The sequence below is a fragment of the Asparagus officinalis genome, chromosome 5 (assembly GCF_001876935.1).
Source record: "Asparagus officinalis chromosome 5, Aspof.V1, whole genome shotgun sequence".
Classification (NCBI taxonomy): domain Eukaryota; kingdom Viridiplantae; phylum Streptophyta; class Magnoliopsida; order Asparagales; family Asparagaceae; genus Asparagus; species Asparagus officinalis.
The window spans coordinates 66431960-66455068 of NC_033798.1; the positions used below are offsets into that span (position 1 = coordinate 66431960).

General features: G+C 36.7%; 3 protein-coding genes across 6 annotated transcripts in view; 2 read left to right on the forward strand and 1 right to left on the reverse strand.

The window, feature by feature from the left end:
* LOC109843695 (trichohyalin) lies at window positions 2743-9321 on the forward strand. Its single transcript, XM_020412649.1, has 8 exons — window positions 2743-2939; window positions 3053-4975; window positions 5061-5219; window positions 5327-5506; window positions 5584-5778; window positions 7062-7160; window positions 7226-7867; window positions 8590-9321. Exons 2-8 carry the CDS (start codon window positions 3086-3088, stop codon window positions 8926-8928), a joined length of 3504 nt encoding a protein of 1167 aa, XP_020268238.1. The 5' UTR covers window positions 2743-2939; window positions 3053-3085; the 3' UTR covers window positions 8929-9321.
* Window positions 11753-17679, forward strand: LOC109843696 (subtilisin-like protease SBT5.3). The gene is made up of 11 exons (XM_020412650.1): window positions 11753-11997; window positions 12080-12174; window positions 12274-12371; window positions 12596-12754; window positions 13569-13680; window positions 13770-14304; window positions 14569-14663; window positions 14828-15070; window positions 15610-15724; window positions 15802-15991; window positions 16850-17679. Exons 1-11 carry the CDS (start codon window positions 11788-11790, stop codon window positions 17401-17403), a joined length of 2406 nt encoding a protein of 801 aa, XP_020268239.1. The 5' UTR covers window positions 11753-11787; the 3' UTR covers window positions 17404-17679.
* The window catches only part of LOC109843698, a 3005-nt gene continuing 1065 nt past the window's right edge, over window positions 21170-23109 (reverse strand). Inside the window, exons 2-3 of one of the 4 annotated variants that reach the window (XR_002247763.1) lie at window positions 22595-22685; window positions 21813-21832 (exon numbers count right to left, since the gene is read on the reverse strand). Coding sequence is in view for 2 of the 4 variants with exons in the window: in XM_020412652.1 (XP_020268241.1) it covers window positions 21367-21816 (450 nt within the window). In the remaining 2 variants the exon portion in view is untranslated. Of the gene's footprint in view, window positions 22686-23109 lie in introns of all 4 variants that reach the window. The other 3 variants (XM_020412652.1, XM_020412651.1, XR_002247762.1) reach the window with 3 other exon arrangements.

Genomic DNA, 23109 nt, shown 5'->3' on the forward strand with positions numbered 1-23109 from the left:
GAATTTTGGGGCAAAAGTGCAAAACCTTTTTCAAACTTTCGCGGTGGGGAATGAAAACTACGTGGGTTTGATAAGGACTTACTCGGAATTTTATTTTCATCATCGATCTTTGTTTTAAGTCATTGCCTTTACCAATAAGCTAGCCAGGCAGTTAATGCACTGGATTTTTGCTAACGTCACACTCTAATGAAGATTGTTGTAAGTTCCAGATTTTAACTCTGGACTGTGATGTGTTTGTTCACAGAGCAATAAAATAAAAATTGTACTATAATAAAATTAATGAAAAATCGTCTTAAATCATATTACTAAATTTAAGATTATAGTGTACGCATGGATTTTACGCTGTTAGTGAAATCCATGTAAAATTATGGTACCATATCACCAGAATATATAATTTAATGGTATTAAATAGGTTGTTGCAACCAAGATCTTTCTTAATAATGTAATTCGGTTAAATGTTTGGATAATAACTATATATTACCATGATTACTGTATATATTGGGTATCCTTGTCACACTCCTATGTAGTACAATCCTCACCATCCTCATAAATGAGAGAGTGTGTGAGTTGGTGGGGATTTGTGCATACTTTATGAGGATGGTGGGGATTTGGCCACATAGGCGACAAGGAGGGAAATCCCCTCCTATGACAAGTATACCTATTAATCTCTCTCTCTCTCCTCTTAATAATAGTTTATTTAGAAAAAGAAGTTATCCTTAAATATCTATTTTTCCTAAATAAATAAATAAACAAATAAAAAAAAACACATCTCCGACCTGTTTTCCCCCGGCCCCCTTTCCTATCCACACTAATTTGTTAAAGATACGAAGATGATACTATGCTCGGCACGTTTTTCATGGAATGGTTTTTATTTGAACAAATTCTGATGACTTGATATATCAGAAGAACCTGCTTAATTAACTTTTGATGACCATCAGATGAACTCTCATAAACTTCGTCGGTAGAGCTAGCTTTGGATAAAACCGATGAAGGGTTGTTGCTGTGTGCTGGTAAGGCCTGAATCCTACGTACGGCTTGTGAGTTGTGAAGGAAGCCGTTGATTTTGAAACATAGCTCCAGCGAGGAAACGGTGCCTCGATCTCAAATGGTTTTGAAATTATCAATTGGAATGATAGAAAATTTCAAAAGAACGAGTGGAATCTCACGCCTTAATTGGGTGAGATCGTAAACCCTGATAGAGTGAACTCTCTTGATCAGCGCTAAGAAACTCTGCCGGTGAGGTGGAGAACTCGAGCCAAAAAGATAGCCAAATTTTGAAACCCATGCGCTAAGGGTCTCTATTTATAAAGAGGATCGCGCCTCTATTTTGACGATCTGAAGAGCGTGTAGTTCTCAGAATCAGGGCCGTACGATGTTTTTTTTGCTAGATCTACATCATAAAACTTGAGATCTAAAACCATATAGCCATGATTAATTCAAAGAGATTAACAAGGATCTAAATGAGCGGAAGCTTATACCTGAATCCATTGCTTGATCTTGAGATGGGTTTTGATCTTCTAACCTTAGGGTTCTCTCTAGCCGAATTTCTCTCAAGATGGGGGTGAAGAGAATTAGAGAATGTAACCCTATGTTAGGGACCATAACCCCTTATTTATAGATGTTGTACTTTTGTAATTTAGCCCCTCAATAAATTACAATTACAACCTGGTATCTGCACATATAACCCCATGACTTATTTAAATACCAAATTAACCCAACTTAATTGATCACTTTAATGGGTTATCCTGAAAGATAGCAATACACATTGATTAATCATATGTGCCCACAAATAGATTTATTATATTAAATCCAACATTTTTAACAGAAACTAAAGTTTATGCAGACCTAATAGCTAGCCTCATGTAAAACCTTAGTTGCTTGCATTATTTATTTGTTTTTGTTTTTTTTTTTTTTGAAGCGGAGAAACAGGGGTGAGATACCATGTTCAAATATATATATATTGATATAGAAAAATAGTCTAGAATTTACAAATCAAATAACCGACTAGGCAACAAAAAGGTGAGGATAGGAACCGAAGAAGATGTTATCGGAGGGCAACAAATACATATTGGTTGCTTGCTTTTTGTAGCCTCGTGTAATCATTTGTGTGCATTTTATCTTCTTGCGCACTGCATTCTTCTGACTCGTTCCAGATCTGAATGCCAATTCGTGGCTAACGTGGCACTCTTATCTACGCAGATCACGCAGGGTTGGCTAGACCTGCGTAAACACCATATCCATGTGTAATTAGTAACTTAGCCAATTTCGAGTGAGTTTCTGTATTGATTCTCGCTTCGCCTTGACTTGTGACTTCGTAGACTTGCATCCTTAACCAATTGTCATCCCATATGATTGCGATGTGCCCATTGGCCATGTTTGATACTTTGTTCTTGATGGGGTCTTGTATAGCAGTTAGACTATTTGATTTTAAGGTTTGGTGTGTGGGTTGGGTTTTCCCTTTTTTTTTTTAATGTCCAATACCATATCACTTTTATAATCAAGATAATACAATCTTGACTGTCGTGTAAAAGGCTAAATCACAGCAATCATTTGATCAGATCGGACGGCCGTGATGCATTTGATGATACAATGAGACCAGATCAAATTTCCAAATCCGTTGCATCCTACTGCATTCGAATTTAGTAAATAATACAGAGCAATTATAGTGGGAAACCGCCCGCCCAACCTCATCTCTTCCTGATTACTTCCACCTCAATTCCACTCGTAAATTACAAATCTACCACAATTCATGATGTTTTTTTTTTCTTTTTTACAAAATAAGTAAACATAAAACAACAAAAAAATAACAAATATTAATGAAGCGTTCGCATTCAAATACGAGTATCGAGTAGTATCCTTTACACTTCCATTCTCTCCCCTGATTCAAATTTCACGAAGGAAAGAGAGAGCAATCTCTCAGGATCCAAAGGACCAAACCTGTAAGTCTCTGATCTCTAACCAAATCTGACGATTCTCTGTTTCTTGTAAGCTATTGATTTGATTTAGCTATATTTTTCTTTTTTTCTTTTTTTTTTCTTTTGCGAATTTTTAGCGATTTCGTGGGGGTTTGATTTGAGATTGAGCAATGACGGAGAAAGCTGGAGAGTGCAATGGGAGGAGCGAGGGGTCGAAGGTAGAATTCGAGTCGAAGAGAGGGAGAGATCTGAAGGAGAATGGCGTTGGTCGTCGAGATGCGGAGGAGATCGGCGGATCTTTCGTTATAGTGAACGGAGATTCCGACGATCACTCCGATAGGGATCTCGATCTCGACGACAAGTTAGATCCGAAGTTAAAACTAGAGAATGAGAGAATTTGTGAAACTAGGGTTAAAAATGGTGAGAAATTGAGTGGAAATAATGTTGAGGATGAGGAACGTAATGTGAATGGATCAGAATCTGAGATTGAGGTAGAAGAGAGGAAGGAATCTGAGGGTGAAGAGAAATTGGACTCTGACGCTCAATTAGAACAAAAGGAGGTCGAGGTCGATAGTGTTAAGGAGGAAAATCTTGAAGAGGAGAGGACTGAGGGTGATAAGGATCTGGGAGTTGAAGGACAAGCTGATGTTGCGATTGATGGGAGTGATTCTAAAGTGGAATTGGGATCTGAAGTTGAGAAGGAACCTGAAACTGTTGAAATAGAGAACGGTCACTTAGATGAATTGCAGTCAGCTTCTCCCATGGAAGAAGAAAAGGAGTCTTTCGATGTGGGAGAAATCAATGTAGGAGAAGGTCAAAAGACTGTGGATGTGGTTGGAGAAAATGATGATGAACCAAACAAGGCGGTTCACACTGTAGTTGAGGTGACCGAGAATTCAGCAGAGTTAGGATCAACTGTTGAATTAGAACCGAAGCAGGAGACCAACGCTGGGGTTGAGGAGACTGAGAAGTTAGAAAAGTTAGGATCATGTGTTGATGAAGAACCCACAACAGAGCCTAAGGTGGTTGTTGAAGAGAGAGATAAATCTGAAGTAGAAGAAGGGAAGGAACTGGAAGTTGTGGTTGAAGAGAACAACAACCAGGTAGAGATAAGATCGGCTGTTGATGTAGAATCGATGCCTGAGCTTGATGCTGTGGTTGAAGAGAGGGATAAAGCTGAAATAGAAGAAAAGGACAAGGTTGAGGTTGGGGCACAAGAGCATAGCAACCAAGCAGAAACAGGATCAGCTGTTGAAGTAGAACCTGAACAGGAGTCTAAGACCGTGCAAGAAGAGGCTTATAAAATTGAAACAAAAGAAAAGAAGAAGTCTGAGGATGTGAATGCAGCACATACGTCATCTAAGCCCCTTCCCCTTGAAAATGGTGTAGCCGAAGTCCAGAATGCTGATAGCAATGCTCCAACAAATGAACCCTCAGGTCAGCTTACTGAAGAAATTAACCAGGATTCCTCATTAAGAAACCATGTTTCTGAGAAAGAACCACTTGAAAAAGTTAGCTATTGTACCGATGACAAGCATGAGGAACTAAAAGTTGGCAATATTGATACAGTTACATCAGAACCCAAAACTGAGATTTCGGGTAAAGAAATTGAACCTCGCTCGTCTGATCCTGCTACTGTTGTAGATTCAGAGACAGAAGCTGAAGAGCTTTGCCTCAGTGAAAATACTGAAGCTGAAAAAATGGATTCCATTGGAGGTGTTGAAATAAACAAATATGTAGCTGTTAATGGACTGAAACTTGAATCTGAGAGCAGAAATGAATCTGTCAAAGGTAGTGAATGTGTTGTCAGTTTTACTGAAGGGGACCGATCAACAAATAAGGATGATGACGAAGAACCCAACCATGAGCAAACTCAAGCTGCTGAAACAATACAAGCTCCTCCAGAGTCCCATGTTGTGAAACGACATCGAGTTTATATGATTAAGGTCCCTCGATTCATTGATGACGAGCTCCAGAAGAAGATTCAGGATGCCATGAAGATAGTGGATGAGAAAACTAAAATCAGAGATGAGAAGGGGGATCTGACAAGAAACCAAGCGGTAACGTATAAACTTTTGAAGTTTTTTTTTGTTTTAACTATTTAAACTGCTCTTATCTGACTAATTATTTCATGTATATATTTAGGCCATAGTCCACCAAAAATCGTTAGATTATAAAGCTGCATTGGCTAAAGAGATGTTCAAACGAGCTATATTTAAGGCAAAGCGCAATGAAGTAGAGAAAGAACAGGAGGCAATCAGCAGGATAAACAATGCAAATTCAATTGCTGATATTGATGAAAAGGTGCAAGTTCTGCATGCTCATTTGGCGAGTTCATTTACTTTAAGCTTTTTCTTCTTTTCATTATCTTCATCTTTTTCCTCCTCTTCTTCTTGTTTTGATGTCCGCAGATAAGGAACATGGCCCATAGGCAGCAACATGAAACTATTTCTTTGAAACAAGAAAAGCAATATATTCATGATATCAATCAGATGAAACGCCTTCGGGAACAACTTTCTTCAAAGGCAGCCCCACAGGAACAAATTGATGAGGCACTCAACCAAAAAGAAGAGGTTGAAGGGCGTTTTAAGGTAATTTAATCCACATTTTAGAATCGTGTATTTTGTATATTTCTACCATCTAACATGCTCGTATTTGCTACATGTAGAATTTGAAAAAAGAATTAGACACACAAAGAGCAGCTTTGTTAGAAGCTGAAAGCTGCACAAAATTCGCATGGAATAAGTACACGGATGAAGACCAAATTTTAAAGAGTTTGAAAGAAGAGTATAATGCAGCTGATGGAGCTAGGCAAGAAGCTTATCTAGAATTGAGAAAACTCAGAAATCAGTCAACCGAGAAGGTATTTTTATATTTGTGTTTTTGGCTTCAACTGCTCTATTGAATGATCGATTACTTGCTATTGTCTTTGCACCTTATTTATCCATAGATCAGACAGTTAATACTTATTTGCTTAAAATGGTCCGACAATTTCATTTTCTTTCCCTTTATTTTTGTTGAAAAAACTGTTCCTTTTAATTGTTAGAGCACAAGGCCTTGAAGACCCGCAAATCTTTATTGCATTTCATATTTATGCCCTTGCTTCCAAATAATTCTGAATTTTAACTTTGAATAAATCTTTAGAAAACAAGATGGAAATCAAATTCAGGTTACCAAAGAAAAGAATGCTCTTTACCCAAATTTCTTGTTGCCTCTGTTGCTAATGCTGAAACTTCCAAGGTAAAGGTCAACATGTAACCCAAATAATAAAATAAAGGAGACCAGGAAAGGAAGTCCCTTAATGTAATATCCGAGTATTCTTATAGACAATATAGGGATCTTGCATGCAACTGAATGGAATCCTTAACCCTGTCGACACATTGTTATCAACCAAAATAATATTTGTTTCATTATGATTATATCCTGAGCAAATGTATCATTTCTACTGTACTTTCTGTGCATGTTGCTCCATCGTCTTGCACTAGTCTTTGTATCTTCAGAGATATGCATGGAAACTTATCCAGCCCAGTAGAAGAAAGCTTGCTTTTGTTTGACCATGATGTTGGTACGACAAAATCAATGAACATGTCAAGATTCAAACTCCAGCCTAACTATGCTGCTAAATACATCCCAACCATTGAATGTCAAGATTTTTCACCTGCATGTGTATAGGATAGCCATATTTCATTCAACAACCCCTCAATGTGGACCTGTAAACCTCTGAATAGACTTGTGCAGCTGTGGGAGTGAACTGTAACAGTAGTATCCTTCTACTTGTTGATATTATTTGGAAACAGTGATGACCTCTATCTCTAGCTACTCAATAAATCATGGAAATCTCGAGCTATTCCCAAACTTTCAACACGTTTTCTCAAATTATTCATATGGTATTTGTTCTTCTCTTTCAGAAAAAAATAATGGCAAATTATCTTTCGTTCTTATTGTCATGCTTGTTTCTATGCACCGAATCTATCTTACATTACTACCTATATCATCATTTGTGGTTAATTTGTAGGAGATTCTTGAATCCTTTTCAAACTTGAGCTGACAATTGCTGATACCGATTTTATCTCTTAAAATTGCTATTTGTTCCAAGTTCCAATATCATTTGTTGAAATAAGTGTTACATATTGCATTTGTATGCAGTTCAAACATTTTAAAATGTTCAAGTCTGACGAGTTGACTGCAAAAAACTACATATTTTCTGGAGATAACCAGGGGCTCCTGTTCCATTGCAGCAAACAGGTGAGCGTTTTTCCTGTTGTCAACTAAAGTTCCACTTAAGCATCTGCTGACATGTTTATCAACAGGTAGAAAGAATTATGGATCTGTGGAATAACGATAAAGAATTCCGTGAGCAATATGTGAAGTCAAACATTTATAGTACACTGAGGAGATTGGGAACTCCAGATGGACGGTCGCTTGGTCCTGGTGAAGATGCACCTGTCATTCAATCTCATGTAGCTAGAAGTTCAAATACCAGCACTGTTCCTTCATCAAAGAGAGAAATTCGTGCTCCTGTTTTAATGTCAGAAGTTAGAGAAGAAAACTTGACCGGACCTTCTGAAACCAAACAAGCATCGAGAACAAATCAATCAGCAAAGTCGAAATCTTCTGCTAAGCCTTCCCTTGCAGAAGGAAGTAAGCTGAAAGTTTCTAACATTGAAGAATCAAAAGAAGCTGAGAAATTAATGAAGCTGAAAAAAGAGGAAGAGGAGCTGACAAGGAAGGCAGAGGAGTTGGCGAGGAAGGAAGAAGAGTTGAGGAAAGAGAAGGCTGCAAAGGAGGAGGAGTTGAGGAAGGAGAAAGCTGCTGCTGAGCTGAAAGAAAAGTTGCGGTTGGAGCAAAAGGCCAAAGCCAGGGAGGCTGAGGAAAGAAAGAGGCGGAAGGCTGAAAAAGCCCAGGCAAAAGCTGAATATAGAGCACGAAAGGAATCCGAACTCAAAGAAAAGGTAACTTGAAGTATTTCTTAAAAATCGATAAGTAAGAATTTTATTCAGTACACTAGTAGCACCAAAATATATATTACTTCTTGTCTAGAGGTATGATCTTAAAAGCTAATTGGTCACTTTCATGCCCAGCTTGAAATTCTGTTTTGCGCTTCAAGGCTATGTTTTAGGACCCTTTTCCCATCTAGTTGTCCGCTGAGAAATAAAATAGTCTGAACAGGTGAATAGTATATTTAATGACATATCTAATCTGAATGAAAAAAAATGCATATAATATATGCTTCAACAAACATTAATACCACTCAAGCTGCATCCATTATCATGCTCATTTTGACTTGTGATGTGAATATTAGGTCATAGAAGCTCATTTGCACTGATCAATAAAGTGCAATTGCTATCATGCATAACAGCGAGAAAAGTTTACTACTTACTATATTCTCTTCAGATGATATTCATAGCAAGACCTGATTCACAACAAAATATTTATAGATTTCAACTACACACCTTTTCATGCTCATTTTTACTTGTTATTGAATCTTATGTTGTAGAAGTTCATTTGAATTGATCAATAAAATACAATCACGCAAAAATTGAGAAAATTTTACCCTTCAGGATATTTTTTTCACAAAAAAATTGCAATTGATACTCATAGCAAGATGTGATTACTGCAAATGTTTTCTTCACCTATAATCTACTAAATCAGAGCTCTCCAAACATTTCTACAGAAGAAAACAAAGAAGGAGAATAAAAAATCAGGCACAACAGACACATCAAATGAAAGGGAAATTACACCCATTGTCGACACAAATCCTCCAGAAACATCTCAGGAGTCTGAATCCTCTCATTGTGCTGCTCAGAGGAGGAAGGCTCCAAAGCCAGCATCCTCAATGAGGCAATACAACAAAGTACAACCTCCTGTTCCTTTGCCTCTTCGCAACAGGGGTAAGAGAAAGATGACTACATGGATGTGGGCTTTACTCGTTGTTCTACTGGTGCTCGTGCTCTTTTTTGCTGGAAATTATATTACTTTTTCTACATCTGGCCTGCCAAATTTCAACTTCTAGGCATATATATTCATACTGATTACTATATTATATGTTAATTGTTCGGTCTATAGAAGATAGGAAAGGGATGCTATCAAAAGATTAATTTAGGCTTTCTTCCTCTTTGGCTTTACATTCATTTATATGGTTTGCCCTTCTTGGTTTGAAATTACATTTCGGAGGCGTATTTATACCCATCATTATTTTCAATACTACCTTACTGAAATTGTAAACATATTAATAGTAATGGCGGTGTTTCATTCCCTTGGGCTGCTGTTATTAATGATGGTGTTTGTCTTAGTAAGATCTTCTTCTCTCTTTTTTTAACTTCGAATCTGTAATATAAGAGTTTGTTAGAACTGTTTGATATTTGGAGAAGAAACTACCTCCATAGATTTTAGATCCATGTCTATATTTTTTGTTCTTCGGCCATGGCAATAATGCAAGTATGTGGAGTTTTTCATTTCTTTGTTTTAATTTTATTTTGACGGCAAACTATGGCAATCTGGATATCTGTTACGAAGGATCAGTTATTTCACTTTGTGTTGTTTTCTGTTTCTATACGCCCCTGTTAAGGCTGACGTTTGTTTGGCGTGGCTTTTATGCTTTCCTCCCTTTTGTTGAGATAAATCGAAGGAGGAAACAGTGAGAAAATGTATTATCCAGGAACTGAATTTTCAGATGTAGTAAAATATTCTCTAGCTGTTTAAAGACAAAGTGTTTTAATCTTCTGCATCTTCGGATTGGGGTAGGTACTATTTAGCTGCGTGTTCTTATGAATTCTGATGCGCTAATCTTCGCATGTTCAGAAGCACATATAATATCTTTGGTTCTTAGCTGTTTTTGCCTGCATCAAGGGTAAAATAGAGAGAGAGAGAGAGAGAAAATATTACTATGAACTTTTTTTTGCCTTTTTAAGATGGTGCAAGCGTCGATGAGCCCTAATAAGAGCAACGTCTTTAGCGGCGTCTGTTAAATCTTTTCAGAATCCTTAGGCTCAAATCCGTGCGCTGTGCGGTACCCAGTCACCATAAACGTTCATTACCTGGTTCGGTAAGCGCTGATAACATCAGATGCAAATCATGCAATATGGGCTGCTTTGGTGACCGTCCAGCTATTTTGAGTGACCAAGCGGCCTGAATTACGAAACCACGTCATCTCCAAGAAAAAGCTAAGCCGTATCGGAATCAGATGGGGAGTTCAGATGCGTGGCGCATGTTAGAATGTGAGTCTCACGGTCCAACCTCAACAGCTATCGAGTCCGAATCCAATCCATTTGATTTAGCGATGATGACTGATGGCACGAGGCATACTAGCTATATCGAAGTCGTCCCCCACGATGCCCTGCCAATTACAGGGCTACGACTGTCTTCGCAGCTGGTTCAGCGGCGACGATGACTCACCACGAAGACCCTCTCTTCGATTCTCCGGTCCAAGGCATGCCCAACAACCCACATTGTTTCTCCGCATCACATCAAGTCTGTCAATTGAAATACCTTATCCTTAAGGTACTTCGGCCAGGATCAAGCCTGACTTATCTCTAACATGTACTCACAAAGTGCAGACGGAGATTTCAGTTGCAGTCGGCTATCAGACGAGGATCTTACCGTCATCAAAGTATACCCGTTCTGATTCTGACTGCAGTACACCTGTCCAGGTTCTACTGCTTGGAATGCTCGACTATCGACGCTCTGATCGTATGACGTCAGCTTGCCGTGAACAAAAAGGCGACGGTAAGCTCGACCTCAAATGGCTAATGCCTGTTCGTGACCTACCTGTCCTCAGGTACACGCGCTAAAAAAGCCCAGATGAGGGCTACATTCGTTGCCAGAATCGTTCCTTATGAAGCGTTGCCGAGTATATAATTAGAAAAAGAGGTGGTACATTTGAACAGAAATCTGAGGTCACGGCCTAATAGTTTAAGCTTTTGAGTTAAAATTCTGTTTAAGAAGGATTTAGCGGGTAAGAGACGCATGGGAATTCTCTTGCTTAATCTCGGAGAGAGGTAAAGATAAATTACTGATGATGAAATCGTTACAATACGTACGTCGTGATAAATTACTGACCATCATGTTGCCTTCAATGCCAATTCACAGGTTGTTTATTCTATCTGCCATTGATAAATAGTATAAGTATTAAAATTATTATCAATGGATAAATGAGATTGAGGTATTACAAGAAAAGTACGAAAGAAAAAAAATAAGATTTTGGTTCAAAGTAGCACCCTAGTTAGGATAATTTAACCTCAATGTTATTCAAAAGCAATTGTAGGATCAACTTAAACATTTGTCTTAACAAACAATTCGAATAAAAGTCTACATAAGGTTACACTATATAAGCGTCACGTACGTAATAGTTAAACTTGGTCCAACATTTAAAGGACAAATTTTCAAAACCATCCCTTTTTAAATTTTATTTATAAAAAAACGACCCATTTCAACTTTAATTACAAAAACAAACCCAATTGGATGAAACTGGGTCTGTTTTTGAAAAAAAAAATTAAAACTTCACGGGAGTTGAACTCCCGTGAAGTTTTGTTATGAGATAAAACTTCACGAGAGTTCAACTCCCGTGAAGTTTGAATTTTTTTTTTCAAAAACAGACTCAGTTTCATCCAACTGGGTCTGTTTTTGTAATTAAAGTTGAAAAGAATCTTTTTTGGGAATAAATTTCAAAACCGGATGGTTTTGAAAATTTGTCCACATTTAAAAGATTACAAATTATCCCCTCCTCACGTCTTTTGTGCAAAGCCCCCTCGCACTTCCCTCCAAAATTTTGCGAAAAACACTGAAACCGCAAATATCGTCCAAAAGATGTCAGATAGCGTCTTGGTTCTTTTTCCCCTTTTAAAAATAAAAAAAAATGAAAAAGTTGTGAGTGATGTCATATAATATAATTTCCACCATTACATTGATTTCAGACCCCATTTACCTCCACTATTCTCATTTCTCCTTGACCAATTTCTTAACAGTCTCTCTGCCTTCCCCTCTCTTTCTGAGATTGATAATGGCTTATTGGAGCTCCATTCTCTATCATCTTTTCCTACTCTCTTTGGTACTGGATGGAGCAAGACTCTGCTTCTCTTCAGAGGTGAGTTTGTTGATGATTCTCTTATATGGGTTTGGTTATTTTTGTCCAATTTCTTGCTTTAATTGACATTTCCTTTCCTCAGGTTTATGTGGTTTACATGGGGAGCAAAAATGCAGAGAACCCAGACGAGATTTTGAAGCAAAATCATCAAATGCTCACTTCTCTTCATGGAGGAAGGTATTATTATAAAGGCCTAATCACAGTTTTCAGGAAGTGGGTTTTTCGACTTCATTGTTTTCCAATTGAAAAATGACTGAAAAATTGTTCTTTGAATAGCATAGAGAAAGCAAAAGCATCCCATGTTTATAGCTATAGCAATGGTTTCAAAGGATTTGCGGCGAAGTTAACGAGAGAGCAAGCTTCAATTTTGGCTGGTAACTTGATCGTAACTTGAAATGCTTATCTCCCTTCTCTCTCTCTCTTCTCTCTCTCTCTCTCTCTCTCTCTCTCTCTCTCTCTCTCTCTCTCTCTCTCTCTCTCTTCTCTCTCTCTCTCTCTCTCTCTCTCTCTCTCTCTCTCTCTCTCTCTCTCTCTCTCTCTCTTTCTCTTTTGTTTAGCTATTTTGCAATGTGAAATTTATTCTTCGCGTTCTTCGCAGAGATGCCCAATGTGGTTTCGGTGTTTCCTAATGAGAAGAGAAGCTTGCATACTACCCGTTCTTGGGATTTCATGGGTCTTCAAATGGATGAAGCGATGGAGATACCGGGCTTTTCTACTAAGAATCAGGAGAATGTCATCATTGGATTCGTTGACACTGGTGAGCTTTCTAATCAATTTGAAGATTGCCTTAAATGTCAATTGACGCATTTCCCGTTAGTTGTCTTTGGCTACTTGATATGCGATGAGTATTATTTGAGGGGCTTAGAGTGATTGCTTCAAACAAATAATTCTCAATTATTCAATTTAATTTCTTGCTAAAGTGCGTAAAAATTGTTTAATGTGGGAAACATATTTTCTGCAATGAGTTTGAATAAGCTTGTGTTTTCTCTATGTTTAATGAGTTGCCTATAGTAAATTCTTTCATTTTTAAGAAACTTTGATGTCAAATCCTAGTTGGACATCAGATATTGCAGACGGTTGTCTTGATTAAAACAGGTTAATCTTTTTCTCAGTGACAAACTAGAATTGAGCTGAGACGAATAAGTAATATTCGATGACTACTATTTTTCTGGAATTGTTAACTTAATCTCTACGGTACTTAAGAGTGTTTGCCAACATGGTGGTGTTCTACCAACAAATTGGTCATTAAGTTCCTGTGGCAGGCTCCTCTCTTTCCCATAACAAACTTGCTCATATTGTACAAACTCATACACAATTGGTATCTCACCTATCATTAGTCCTATAAATTTGATCAATTTATCTCGAACAACCTGTTATCATTCTAGATTTGAAACACATAGAGAACAGTTGGGGGTGTTAAGATTGGAACCTCAAAAGTGTCTAGTTTTTGGTATCCTAGACATTGAACAAATCAGCATTTTGTTGTTGAAGAAATTTTGTTTGAGTTAGATATTACTTTGGTTAGTACTACTGGTGCTCTAGGATACAACTGACTCACTGCACAATCTCAGGAATATGGCCAGAATCGCTGAGTTTTAGTGACAAATGGATGCCTTCAGTACCTCCAAGATGGAAAGGTCTATGCCAAATTGGAGAAAATTTCACAAAATCATCCTGTAACAAGTATATGCTCATTCACTAAGATCCATTTATCTAAGTTATACATTGCCTAGTAAATTATTCACCACTTACAAATCTTCATGTTATATCAGAAAAGTTATTGGAGCAAGGTACTACCTAAATGGCTACCAAGCAGAAGAGTCTAAGAATCCAGATAAAACCGTAAAGTTCAGATCCCCCAGAGATAGCTCTGGCCACGGGACCCACACAGCGTCAACTGCTTCAGGTCGGGTCGTAACCAAAATCAACTACAACCATTTGGGTCTCGGTGCAGCTAGAGGAGGAGCTCCAATGGCAAGGATTGCAATCTACAAAGCATGCTGGGACTCTGGTTGTTATGATGCAGATATGCTTGCTGCTTTTGATGATGCTATAGGAGATGGAGTTGATATAATATCGGTTTCTTTAGGCTCAAATTCTCCTCAAAGGGACTATTTCAGTGATTCAATCTCGGTAGGCTCGTTTCATGCTGCAAGTCATGGGATTCTTGTTGTCGCTTCTGCTGGAAATGTGGGAACACGAGGCTCTGTAGCTAATCTCGCTCCTTGGATTCTCACGGTTGGTGCTAGTTCGACAGATAGGGAGTTTGTATCGAGTTTTGTTCTTGGGAACCGAAAGAAATTCATGGTAAATATTACGTCTTCATCTGATGCGCTCTAGGTATATGATGGGAGAAAGCTAGAATAAGTTTAAGCGTTGTGGTGGCTCTGTTCACCAACTTTTTTATCGGTTGGATTTGCTTTGAGTTTCGTATTGCCTCGTGATACACATCAAAGCTATCTTTTAGATGTGTGCCTGAGTTGGTGGATGGAGCTCTTAGTCCACTTTAGTTTATTCTAGCTGTTTCCCTATTTGATGACTATCTTTATTAAGAACATCCTTACTGGACAGGGTGAGAGCTTGAGTACCTTCAGAATGAAATCACCAGCAAGGATTATCTCAGCTTCTGAAGCCAATAATGGTTTATTTACTGCTTATCAATCCAGGTGAATAAAGCAAAAGTTAATAAACGCGTACAGGAGCTAATATATTGGTGCATAGTAATAAAGTGTAGAAGAGAAGATGAGAAACTTAACAATAAACAGAGAAGAAAAATCCCTAATTTGTGGTGATTTTTGCATTGATACTTCTTGTTTTTTCCTTTATATAGTTTCTGTCTGGATGGCTCTTTAGATAGAAAGAAAACTCGAGGAAAGGTTGTTGTTTGCCGCCATTCTGGGAATCCTTCAGAATCAAGGGTGTCTAAGAGTTTAGTTGTCAAGAGAGCTGGAGGAGTCGGAATGGTTCTAGTAGATGAAGCAGAGAGTGATCTTGCCGCTCCGTTTGCAGTACCTGCTGCTATCGTTGGAAGAACAATTGGTGAAAGAATCCTGTCTTATGTTAACTCCACAAGGTAGGATTCAGGTGATTGGTAGCTCTGAATTGAACACATGCGATCCCTTTTGTTGAAGAAATGTCTGGTTCGTGATTTTTTTCTTTTTAATAACAAACAGGATTGACATTTACAAGGTTTAATTGCAGATAAATCGTTGTTATGAACTTACGACCCCTATAATTTTATTTTTGCACATAAAACTCCAGGGTGAAATTTGACCTGTTACCCTTAGAAAAAGAGAAAATTATTTTGTTGACAAATAGACCCCCAGACGGTAAAAGAGTCGGAGGAAATTCACTCAAGGGGTCTATCTGCAGCAATAAAACTAGAGAATAGTAAGTTCAAAACAATGCTACTTCAGGAGTCTATCCACAATTAACCCTATTTACAAAGATAGAAATTTGTCTCTAGGACCTTTGACTTTTAAGCAACACCGAAAGTTAAGCGACAAATGTAAAGAGCTCCTCCTGATGTCTTGCTTAGTCAATTTGGATCTTTTGAGTCAAAATGGTAGTTCCTACTTTATAACATCAGTTTATCCTTCACATTGTTTGTAGGAAGCCAACATCATTTATTTCACCAGCAAGGACCGTAATAGGATCTCGACAAGCCCCTAGAGTAGCGGCATTCTCTTCCAAAGGACCCAATTTACTGACAGCAGAAATTCTCAAGGTTTATAAGTGTAGTGCCAGATTCAAGTTACTTTCAATTTGATATCAAATTCTCACTGGATTTTTTTATTTCTGTAGCCTGACATTGTAGCTCCCGGGTTGAATATTTTGGCTGCTTGGTCTCCCGCAGTTAATAAGAGACTGAGATTCAATATACTTTCTGGAACTTCCATGTCTTGTCCTCATGTAACTGGCCTTTTGGCCTTGATAAAGGCAGTATATCCATCATGGTCTCCTGCTGCAATCAAGTCTGCGCTCATGACAACAGGTTAGTTCTCCAATTTTGTTCGATGATAGTAATTGATATAATTGATAATTCAGTACAGGTGCATCTTGGTTAAACTTGCTGTTCCAATTGACAACAAAGATTTTGTGATTATTTGCATTAGTTTGCTATTTTTACTTATTCCACAGCTTTTGTGCGTCATAGAGGATTCTATCCTTACGAGAAAGGCCTAGTTGTTGTTTTCAGGGACATAAGCTTTTTTATGCTAAAAAACATAAGACCAAATTACAGTAAAGGCTTGGTTCGTTCTCTAAGAGCTTGTCTGTAAACAAACATTCCAGCACATAATGATCGTAGGTTTCTTTAATCTTTTTGTTAAAACAATCGCACAATTACATTTTCCAGCACAAATGTGATCTCATTTCTGAACCTCCTATTATTTTGGACACCTTAAACTATGCATATTGCGGGCCTTCAATGTTCCCAAGTCCATCTGATTCATGAATAACTTTTCCATCGAATTCTCAAGATTTCATGGAAAATCCTCTTTGTTTTGAGGGAAAGTGGTTGAGATTTGTGGTCACAGTCCCAAAATGCTCTCGACCTTAGGGAGAGAGTGGAAAAGGGGATCCACATTCAACTTTCTAACCAACTAAAAGAACAAAAACGATGGAAAGTTTGAGGCTTTATAGGAAGTTGATTTTATCGGATTTCCAAAACTTCAAGTTGTCATCCAAACAACCCCTTGCTGGAAAATGTAATTGTGCAATTGTTTTCAGAACTAAAATTTGACCTTGCATACAAGAAGGCTATAAGATCCTGAAACCTTGTACCCCATTTTTGTAATTATGAAACTACACAATCACTTTGCTAACTCTATCTACTGTTATTTTTGTGCAGCAACTGTATTGGACAAGGAAAAAAATCCAATCACTGCCGACCCCTCAGGAAGAATCGCCACCCCATTTGACTTTGGCTCAGGCTTCCCATCGCCCTCAAAGTTCTTAGAGCCAGGTCTTGTTTATGACATTCAACCTTCAGACTACAGGAACTTTCTATGTTCAATTGGTTACAACGACAAAACTTTACAGTTAGTAACAGGAGACAGGAGCAAATGCACTGGCTTAGCTCCAACAGCTTCAAACCTGAACTATCCATCCATCACTGTACCAAATCTTAAGGGAAGGATTTCAGTAACGAGAACTCTAATGAACGTGGGAAAACCTCAATGCAGTTACAAAGCTCTAGTAGTTTCGCCGAGTGGAGTTAATGTAACTGTGGCTCCAAAGGTTCTTGATTTTGTGAGGTATGGTCAGAAGATACGCTTTACCGTGAGTTTCAATGCAGCTGATTCTTTGGCGGATTATGTGTTTGGATCATTGACATGGAAGTCTGGGAGATTTCAAGTGAGCAGCCCTTTGGTGGTTAGGTTTGCAACTGATACTGGCTTATGATGATGAATCGGAGCTTCTTCGTGTAAGAAAACAGATAGAAACTACAGTGCGGGTTCATTGTAAAAACTCTTGGTTCCGTTATCAGCTGAAATTTTTAGAGAAGCTGGTTCAAATTGATCTGGTCCTCAGTTTTGAAATTTTGGAATTACCATAGCTATAAGAACAGGAAGAGTTGTCCTTTTTTTTATTAATTGGTAGAATTTTAGAGAACAATTCAGTGTAGTGCCTATCCTTTTTGATGCTATGAAGTTTGCCTCTTACTGGCTCTTTGTTCTATTTTCACTTCTGTTTAGTTGTTTTATATGGAGGGTTTGAATGATGACAGTGGCAATATTTTATTTTATTTTTCATTGTTTTTTTTTTTTGTTTGTTTGATGGCTCCTCTGTTGATTTTACATTTCAAATAAGATTGTCGAATTATCTGTCCCCAGTAAGTTCCTTTGAACTCATTTGAGAGGGAAATAGCAGGCTGCAGCTGGGTGAATTGCTTGATTTTATCACAATCAAAAAAACGTCAAAAATAAAAAAGAAAAGAAAAGAAAGCTCATCCCCTAAGTCTAAATATAACTGTTCACTGTGTAGGGGAAGCATTAAAATAAGCAAGCAAGGCCTTTATGTAGAGCATCAACCATATGGAAGGACCTGCAAAGATAAGCATGAAATCTGCTAACCCAGTCCTCACACATTAGAAAAGGAAGTAATACAGAAAAAGACAACCAAAAAATAATAATAAATAAATAAAAAGCAATAGCTATGCAGAAACAACAGAGAAAACAAACCTTTGTAATAACATTTTAGAGTTAGCTATGCCAATTATTTATCCTCAATTCAGTTCATCCTGTAAAATATACTCCATCTGCAAAGTCTCGTCTTTCTAAGACCTTCTTTCCCCCTCTTATATCTAATCTAATCTAATACTATTATAAAAGTATGTTGGTATGTTAAAACATTTCTTTCGAAAATGCCCTTTAAAACACATACATACATACATACAACACATGCATCCATACATAAACCATACCTCATACATACATAATCCCTAATTAAATGCATATTATTCATAACCCCTAAAATAATTTCACCATGACTAAGTTGTTTATATTTTTATAACCTCCCATTAACATATTAGTCTCTTATAATTCTCACTAATTATCACTATCATAATTAAAAAAACGTTACAACCATTCATCTTCTTACTAAACCACTATAAATCATAACAAATCTCTTACAAAAATGAATGCATCATATGCACCCTCATCATCTTCATTGCACCTCCTCAAATCCTTGAACGTCTCTTTGTCCCGATTTTTCCTATTTGGGTTTCATTCTCTCCACAACCAATCACTACTTACTATATCTTATTATAACATGATGAGATTAGCATGATTTATAGTGAAAGATTTTTTTCTCTGTCTTTTATAACCTCTCAATAACAAATTAATCCCCTACTTTCTTTCTTAATTCTCACTAATGATCACTACCATAATCATAGAGAATGTTTAACCTGATTTCGCTTATTATAATTTATGTCTTCATTGGTCAATCCCTGTAGGCTGGATTTTTCTTATTTGTTTACAAGGTAACATTTCTACACCAAGCAGAGGAACTTTCAAGCATCTAACAAATTCAGATGTTTACATACCTATATTTTTTTAGCATGATCTATAACCACTAATCAAATTCAGATTAATGTAGATTGTTATATACAGATTCCTTCAATGGACTCAATAAAACTTTTATAACAAATAACAATACACTCTAACAGGGCTAAAAAAATAATTTGAAAAGACTTAAATAGAACTTCTTTAATTGTTAAGAACAACCATCGTCAAACCTCCACACATACACACACACACACATATCAAATAATAAGAAGTAGACTAATTCCTAATGCATATTTTATAGATCATAAATAATAAGTAGACTAATTCCTAATGCATATTTTATAGATCATCAAGATTGATTGACATCGTTTTGATAGCTATTTCTTAAAATCCTCACATTTGCGAAATCAAGATTTTTGAAGTTTGTATTTAATTTTTGTTTTGAGAACCATAAAACCCAATCAAGTATGAAATTCATGATTTAACAATATGTTTTACTTAAAATATTTTATTTAAAGTAATAAAATACATAATTTATTTTAAAGTTATAGTTGTAATGTGCTATAAAAACATAAGATGATGCAAATGGGTAAAAAGAGTTGGACATAATAATAATAATAATAATAATAATAATAATAATATGATCACTACCATAGTCATAAAGAATGTTTCAATTGTTTATCTTTATACTAGCCACTATAAATCACAACTAATTTGTTTAAAATTTTCTATGAATTCTCTTTTAAGTATAATTTCCTACTTCATTATTAACATTAATAAAGTAAGATTTCGAAATAAGCTAAATATAGAGTAAGGCTTCGTGACATGTGTGTATTATTTAGAGCTCAAGGTCTTAAGACTAAATTCTAGATATGACACATCAAGTTACTTCACTTCCAACTGATCAAGTAAGATGAATAATTGAAGAAGAAATAAAGAGTAGTTTCCCGTATTCATATAAATGAGTTTGAGATTTTTAGGTTATGCTCTTACTATGTATATGCAAAGATCTTTAGCACCAGCATAATATGCACATAGCAACCCATATTTTTTAGCGTAACGAAGAAAAAAGATTAAAAATTTTAATATCAAATAATATTCACTCTGCTATTATGGAAATTAACTATAAACTGCGGATATACTTTGGTCATACCCATCATGATGGTTCCTTAAAAAATCATGTACTGAGTTACAAAATCCATCCTTCACAAAAAGTTTTGTCCGATTGAAATTTATAGGTTCAACTTAAAAATATTGTTAGAGCAAAATAATGTCACACATTACTGTAAGACCCCATAACTTTTTTTGATGATGTTTGTTCTTAACAATTGAAGAAGCTCTGATTAAGTCTTTTCAGAGGACTATATAGATTTTGGTTATTTTTTAGCTCTGATAGAGAGTATGTTCTTAGTTGTCATAGAACTTAAAATTTTCATATGAATACAAAATATTTAAATTATTATTTTATAGTCAGTATGTTATTTATCATGCCTAATGGTATAACTATATTACAAATTTGTGAATTAAAAACCCCAGCATGTGCTAAATTATAAACGTCAGACATTATGTTAAATTATAAAACAAATAGAATTATGCTTTTTAGGTTCACAAATTGAATGATGTCTTTCAGGTATTCCATAAGTTTTATTGGAAAGCTCTGGTTTCATAAAACTAAAATTTTAGAAAAATTATAGAGTAAACCTTTAAATTTGCAAAACAACCCTGAAACTTTATAATTTTATAGATATGCTATAAAATTTGCAGAAAGAACCTTGAAATGTCACAAATAAACCTCATAAAAGATTATATTTACTCTAGGATTTTAATGATAAAAAGAAAGCAAAAAATCCTCAAATTACACCTAACACCAAACTTATTATAAAAAAAAAGATAAACATAAAATTAATCCAACAACGTGCAACGCACGTGCACTATACTAGTATATATAAAGTCTATTCATATCTTGCATGGATTCCTAGGTATCATCAATGAATAGAAAGTTTGGTGGATGGTTCACTTAAGTTGACATAAGAATTAAAGACTTTTCATATCATGCAAGGATCCCTAGGCAACATGAGTGGATAGAAACTTTGATGGACCATCCACTTAAGTTGACATAAGAATTGCTCTCTCTCTCTCTCTCTCTATTTCCCTTTCAGATATTCTATCTACCGTATCTCAACATTCTCATCAGTAAAAGATATTTTCAGTAGAAATACCACATACAAAATATAACATATCGACGATAAGAACTCCCCCTTCCCTCTTTTACCCTATTCCATGTATCACATAACTACATCGGCCATCAACCGGTTAAATAGAGAGCAAGCTGAATAGGAATACGTAACTTCTTCCCCCCTTACAGCTTCCCTTGGGACTTGATTTCTGAAGGATCTATAAGACCTTCTAATACAACTAGCTGGTCTAAAAGAGCTAACTTCTCATCTTCAAGAGTCTTGACTTCACCTTCAGCTTTGTTCAGCTCCCTATCCAAGGACAAGCTTTCTTCCTCTAGCAACAAATACTTATGCCTCAAAGCTCTATAGTCACCACTAGAGATCGAGGCTTCCGGTATAATAGAGTCCGGAGTCAAAGCATTCATCTGTTGAAGATGTGGAGATGTGTCGGCTTTCGTTACTTTCTTGGAGACCTTCTTGGTTTTCGAGGGAGGATGAAGAGTTTCCTTGCCTTTGTAAGCCTCTCCTTTCTTCTGAATTGTAGGAGCAACTTGGTTTAGTGGCTTCTTTTTCTTTGGCTTTAGGTGAGTAGCTTCATCGGGTGAGACCAGTCGAGGGTCTTGCATTTCCATGACTTAACTAATATATCTGATTTTCAACATTAGATATATAGCTTTGTTAACGGTTCAGAATAGTGAGAAAATATGGAATTTACTGACAAAATGCACCAGAAATAACTTATAAGTAGAAGAGTGCTGACACGAGCATAGCTCAAAACTGAGCGCCTGGTTTCTCAGAAACAGAATGGAAAACTGGTTCCCCCACAAATTGAACGTGTATGTTGTTTAATTGATAGAAAAGTTTTCAAAATGATAGAAATAGATTACTAGGAGAGCTCAATTTTCTCCGACTGCTCCCTCACCAGAGCAACAAAAAATTGAGTTAAAAACAATTTTAGTAACCCAGGTTCCCCTGTTTCTCTACCAAAATTTTTAGCAAACCAAACAGAATTACACAATTGATTTACCAAAACATGCCTGATGCAAATTCAGTTGCAAGTATAAAATTGTAGAACTTATTTAATAAGTAACACGGTGGTGAGAAATAGTTTGGACAGGGATTTCCTACAAAGGCCTTTGACTTGTACTTTTTATCTACTCATCGTTCTGTAAACAAAGTTCAAAGCAAGTGTTGCACCCAATATCTCTAATTCCTAAACCCCAGACCTCTTCTCATTGAACCAGTTCTCAGGGCTGCCTTTAAAATAAGCCACAAGAATATAAATCCATCAACATCTTGAAGTCAGTAAGGAACTGTGTTTGGTTGCAATTTTTTTGAGAGGAAACGAGGGGAAGTGGTGAAATTGCAGAATACCCGATCAACTTTCCTACGTGAACTTTGTTCTGTTACCTGTTTTAAAACAACGAAGACAAGCGATGTGTCAATCAGTATCCTGAGATGTGAATTCAAGGCAAAATGGGAGCGATTTAAGTGAAAGTACCTGCAGTGTTAGAGATGAGTTTAATATCCACTTTCCAACTAGTATCATAAATACCCAACTTTACAAAAACATCTAAACAGCCCCACTACTCTTTCAAGTAACTACTACATGCTAACTGAGGTCATAGTACATGGCCTGGACCTAGCAGGGGAAAAATTGTCCCATAAATAAAGTAACTGTAGGGCTTATCATAGAAGTCGGGAACATGAGACGCTATAGCAAACCACAATACAAGTTCAATTGTCCCGGGTTCGCGTGGAACATGACCCAATTCCTAATGAGCGGTGTACCATGCTCCCGTACCTGCCCTGCGAACCGGAATGAACAGGGTTTCATGCAACACTGGGGCTTATTACTTCCCCGCTTCTCCCATAGAAGAGATAGTTGCCAAGTCGGTTTCAAACCCCCCAACAATCTTCATCTT

What these genes read in the sequence shown, in the direction of transcription:
- LOC109843695 (XM_020412649.1), top strand. Translation starts at nt 3,086, where the DNA reads ATGACGGAGAAAGCTGGAGAGTGCAATGGGAGGAGCGAGGGGTCGAAG. An exon ending in TGTTCCATTGCAGCAAACAG is followed by an intron (nt 7,161 to 7,225) that starts GTGAGCGTTTTT and finishes GTTTATCAACAG; the next exon opens with GTAGAAAGAATTATGGATCT. An exon ending in AATCCGAACTCAAAGAAAAG is followed by an intron (nt 7,868 to 8,589) that starts GTAACTTGAAGT and finishes ACATTTCTACAG; the next exon opens with AAGAAAACAAAGAAGGAGAA.
- LOC109843696 (XM_020412650.1), top strand. Translation starts at nt 11,788, where the DNA reads ATGTCATATAATATAATTTCCACCATTACATTGATTTCAGACCCCATT. An exon ending in CATTGGATTCGTTGACACTG is followed by an intron (nt 12,755 to 13,568) that starts GTGAGCTTTCTA and finishes GCACAATCTCAG; the next exon opens with GAATATGGCCAGAATCGCTG. An exon ending in ACAAAATCATCCTGTAACAA is followed by an intron (nt 13,681 to 13,769) that starts GTATATGCTCAT and finishes ATGTTATATCAG; the next exon opens with AAAAGTTATTGGAGCAAGGT.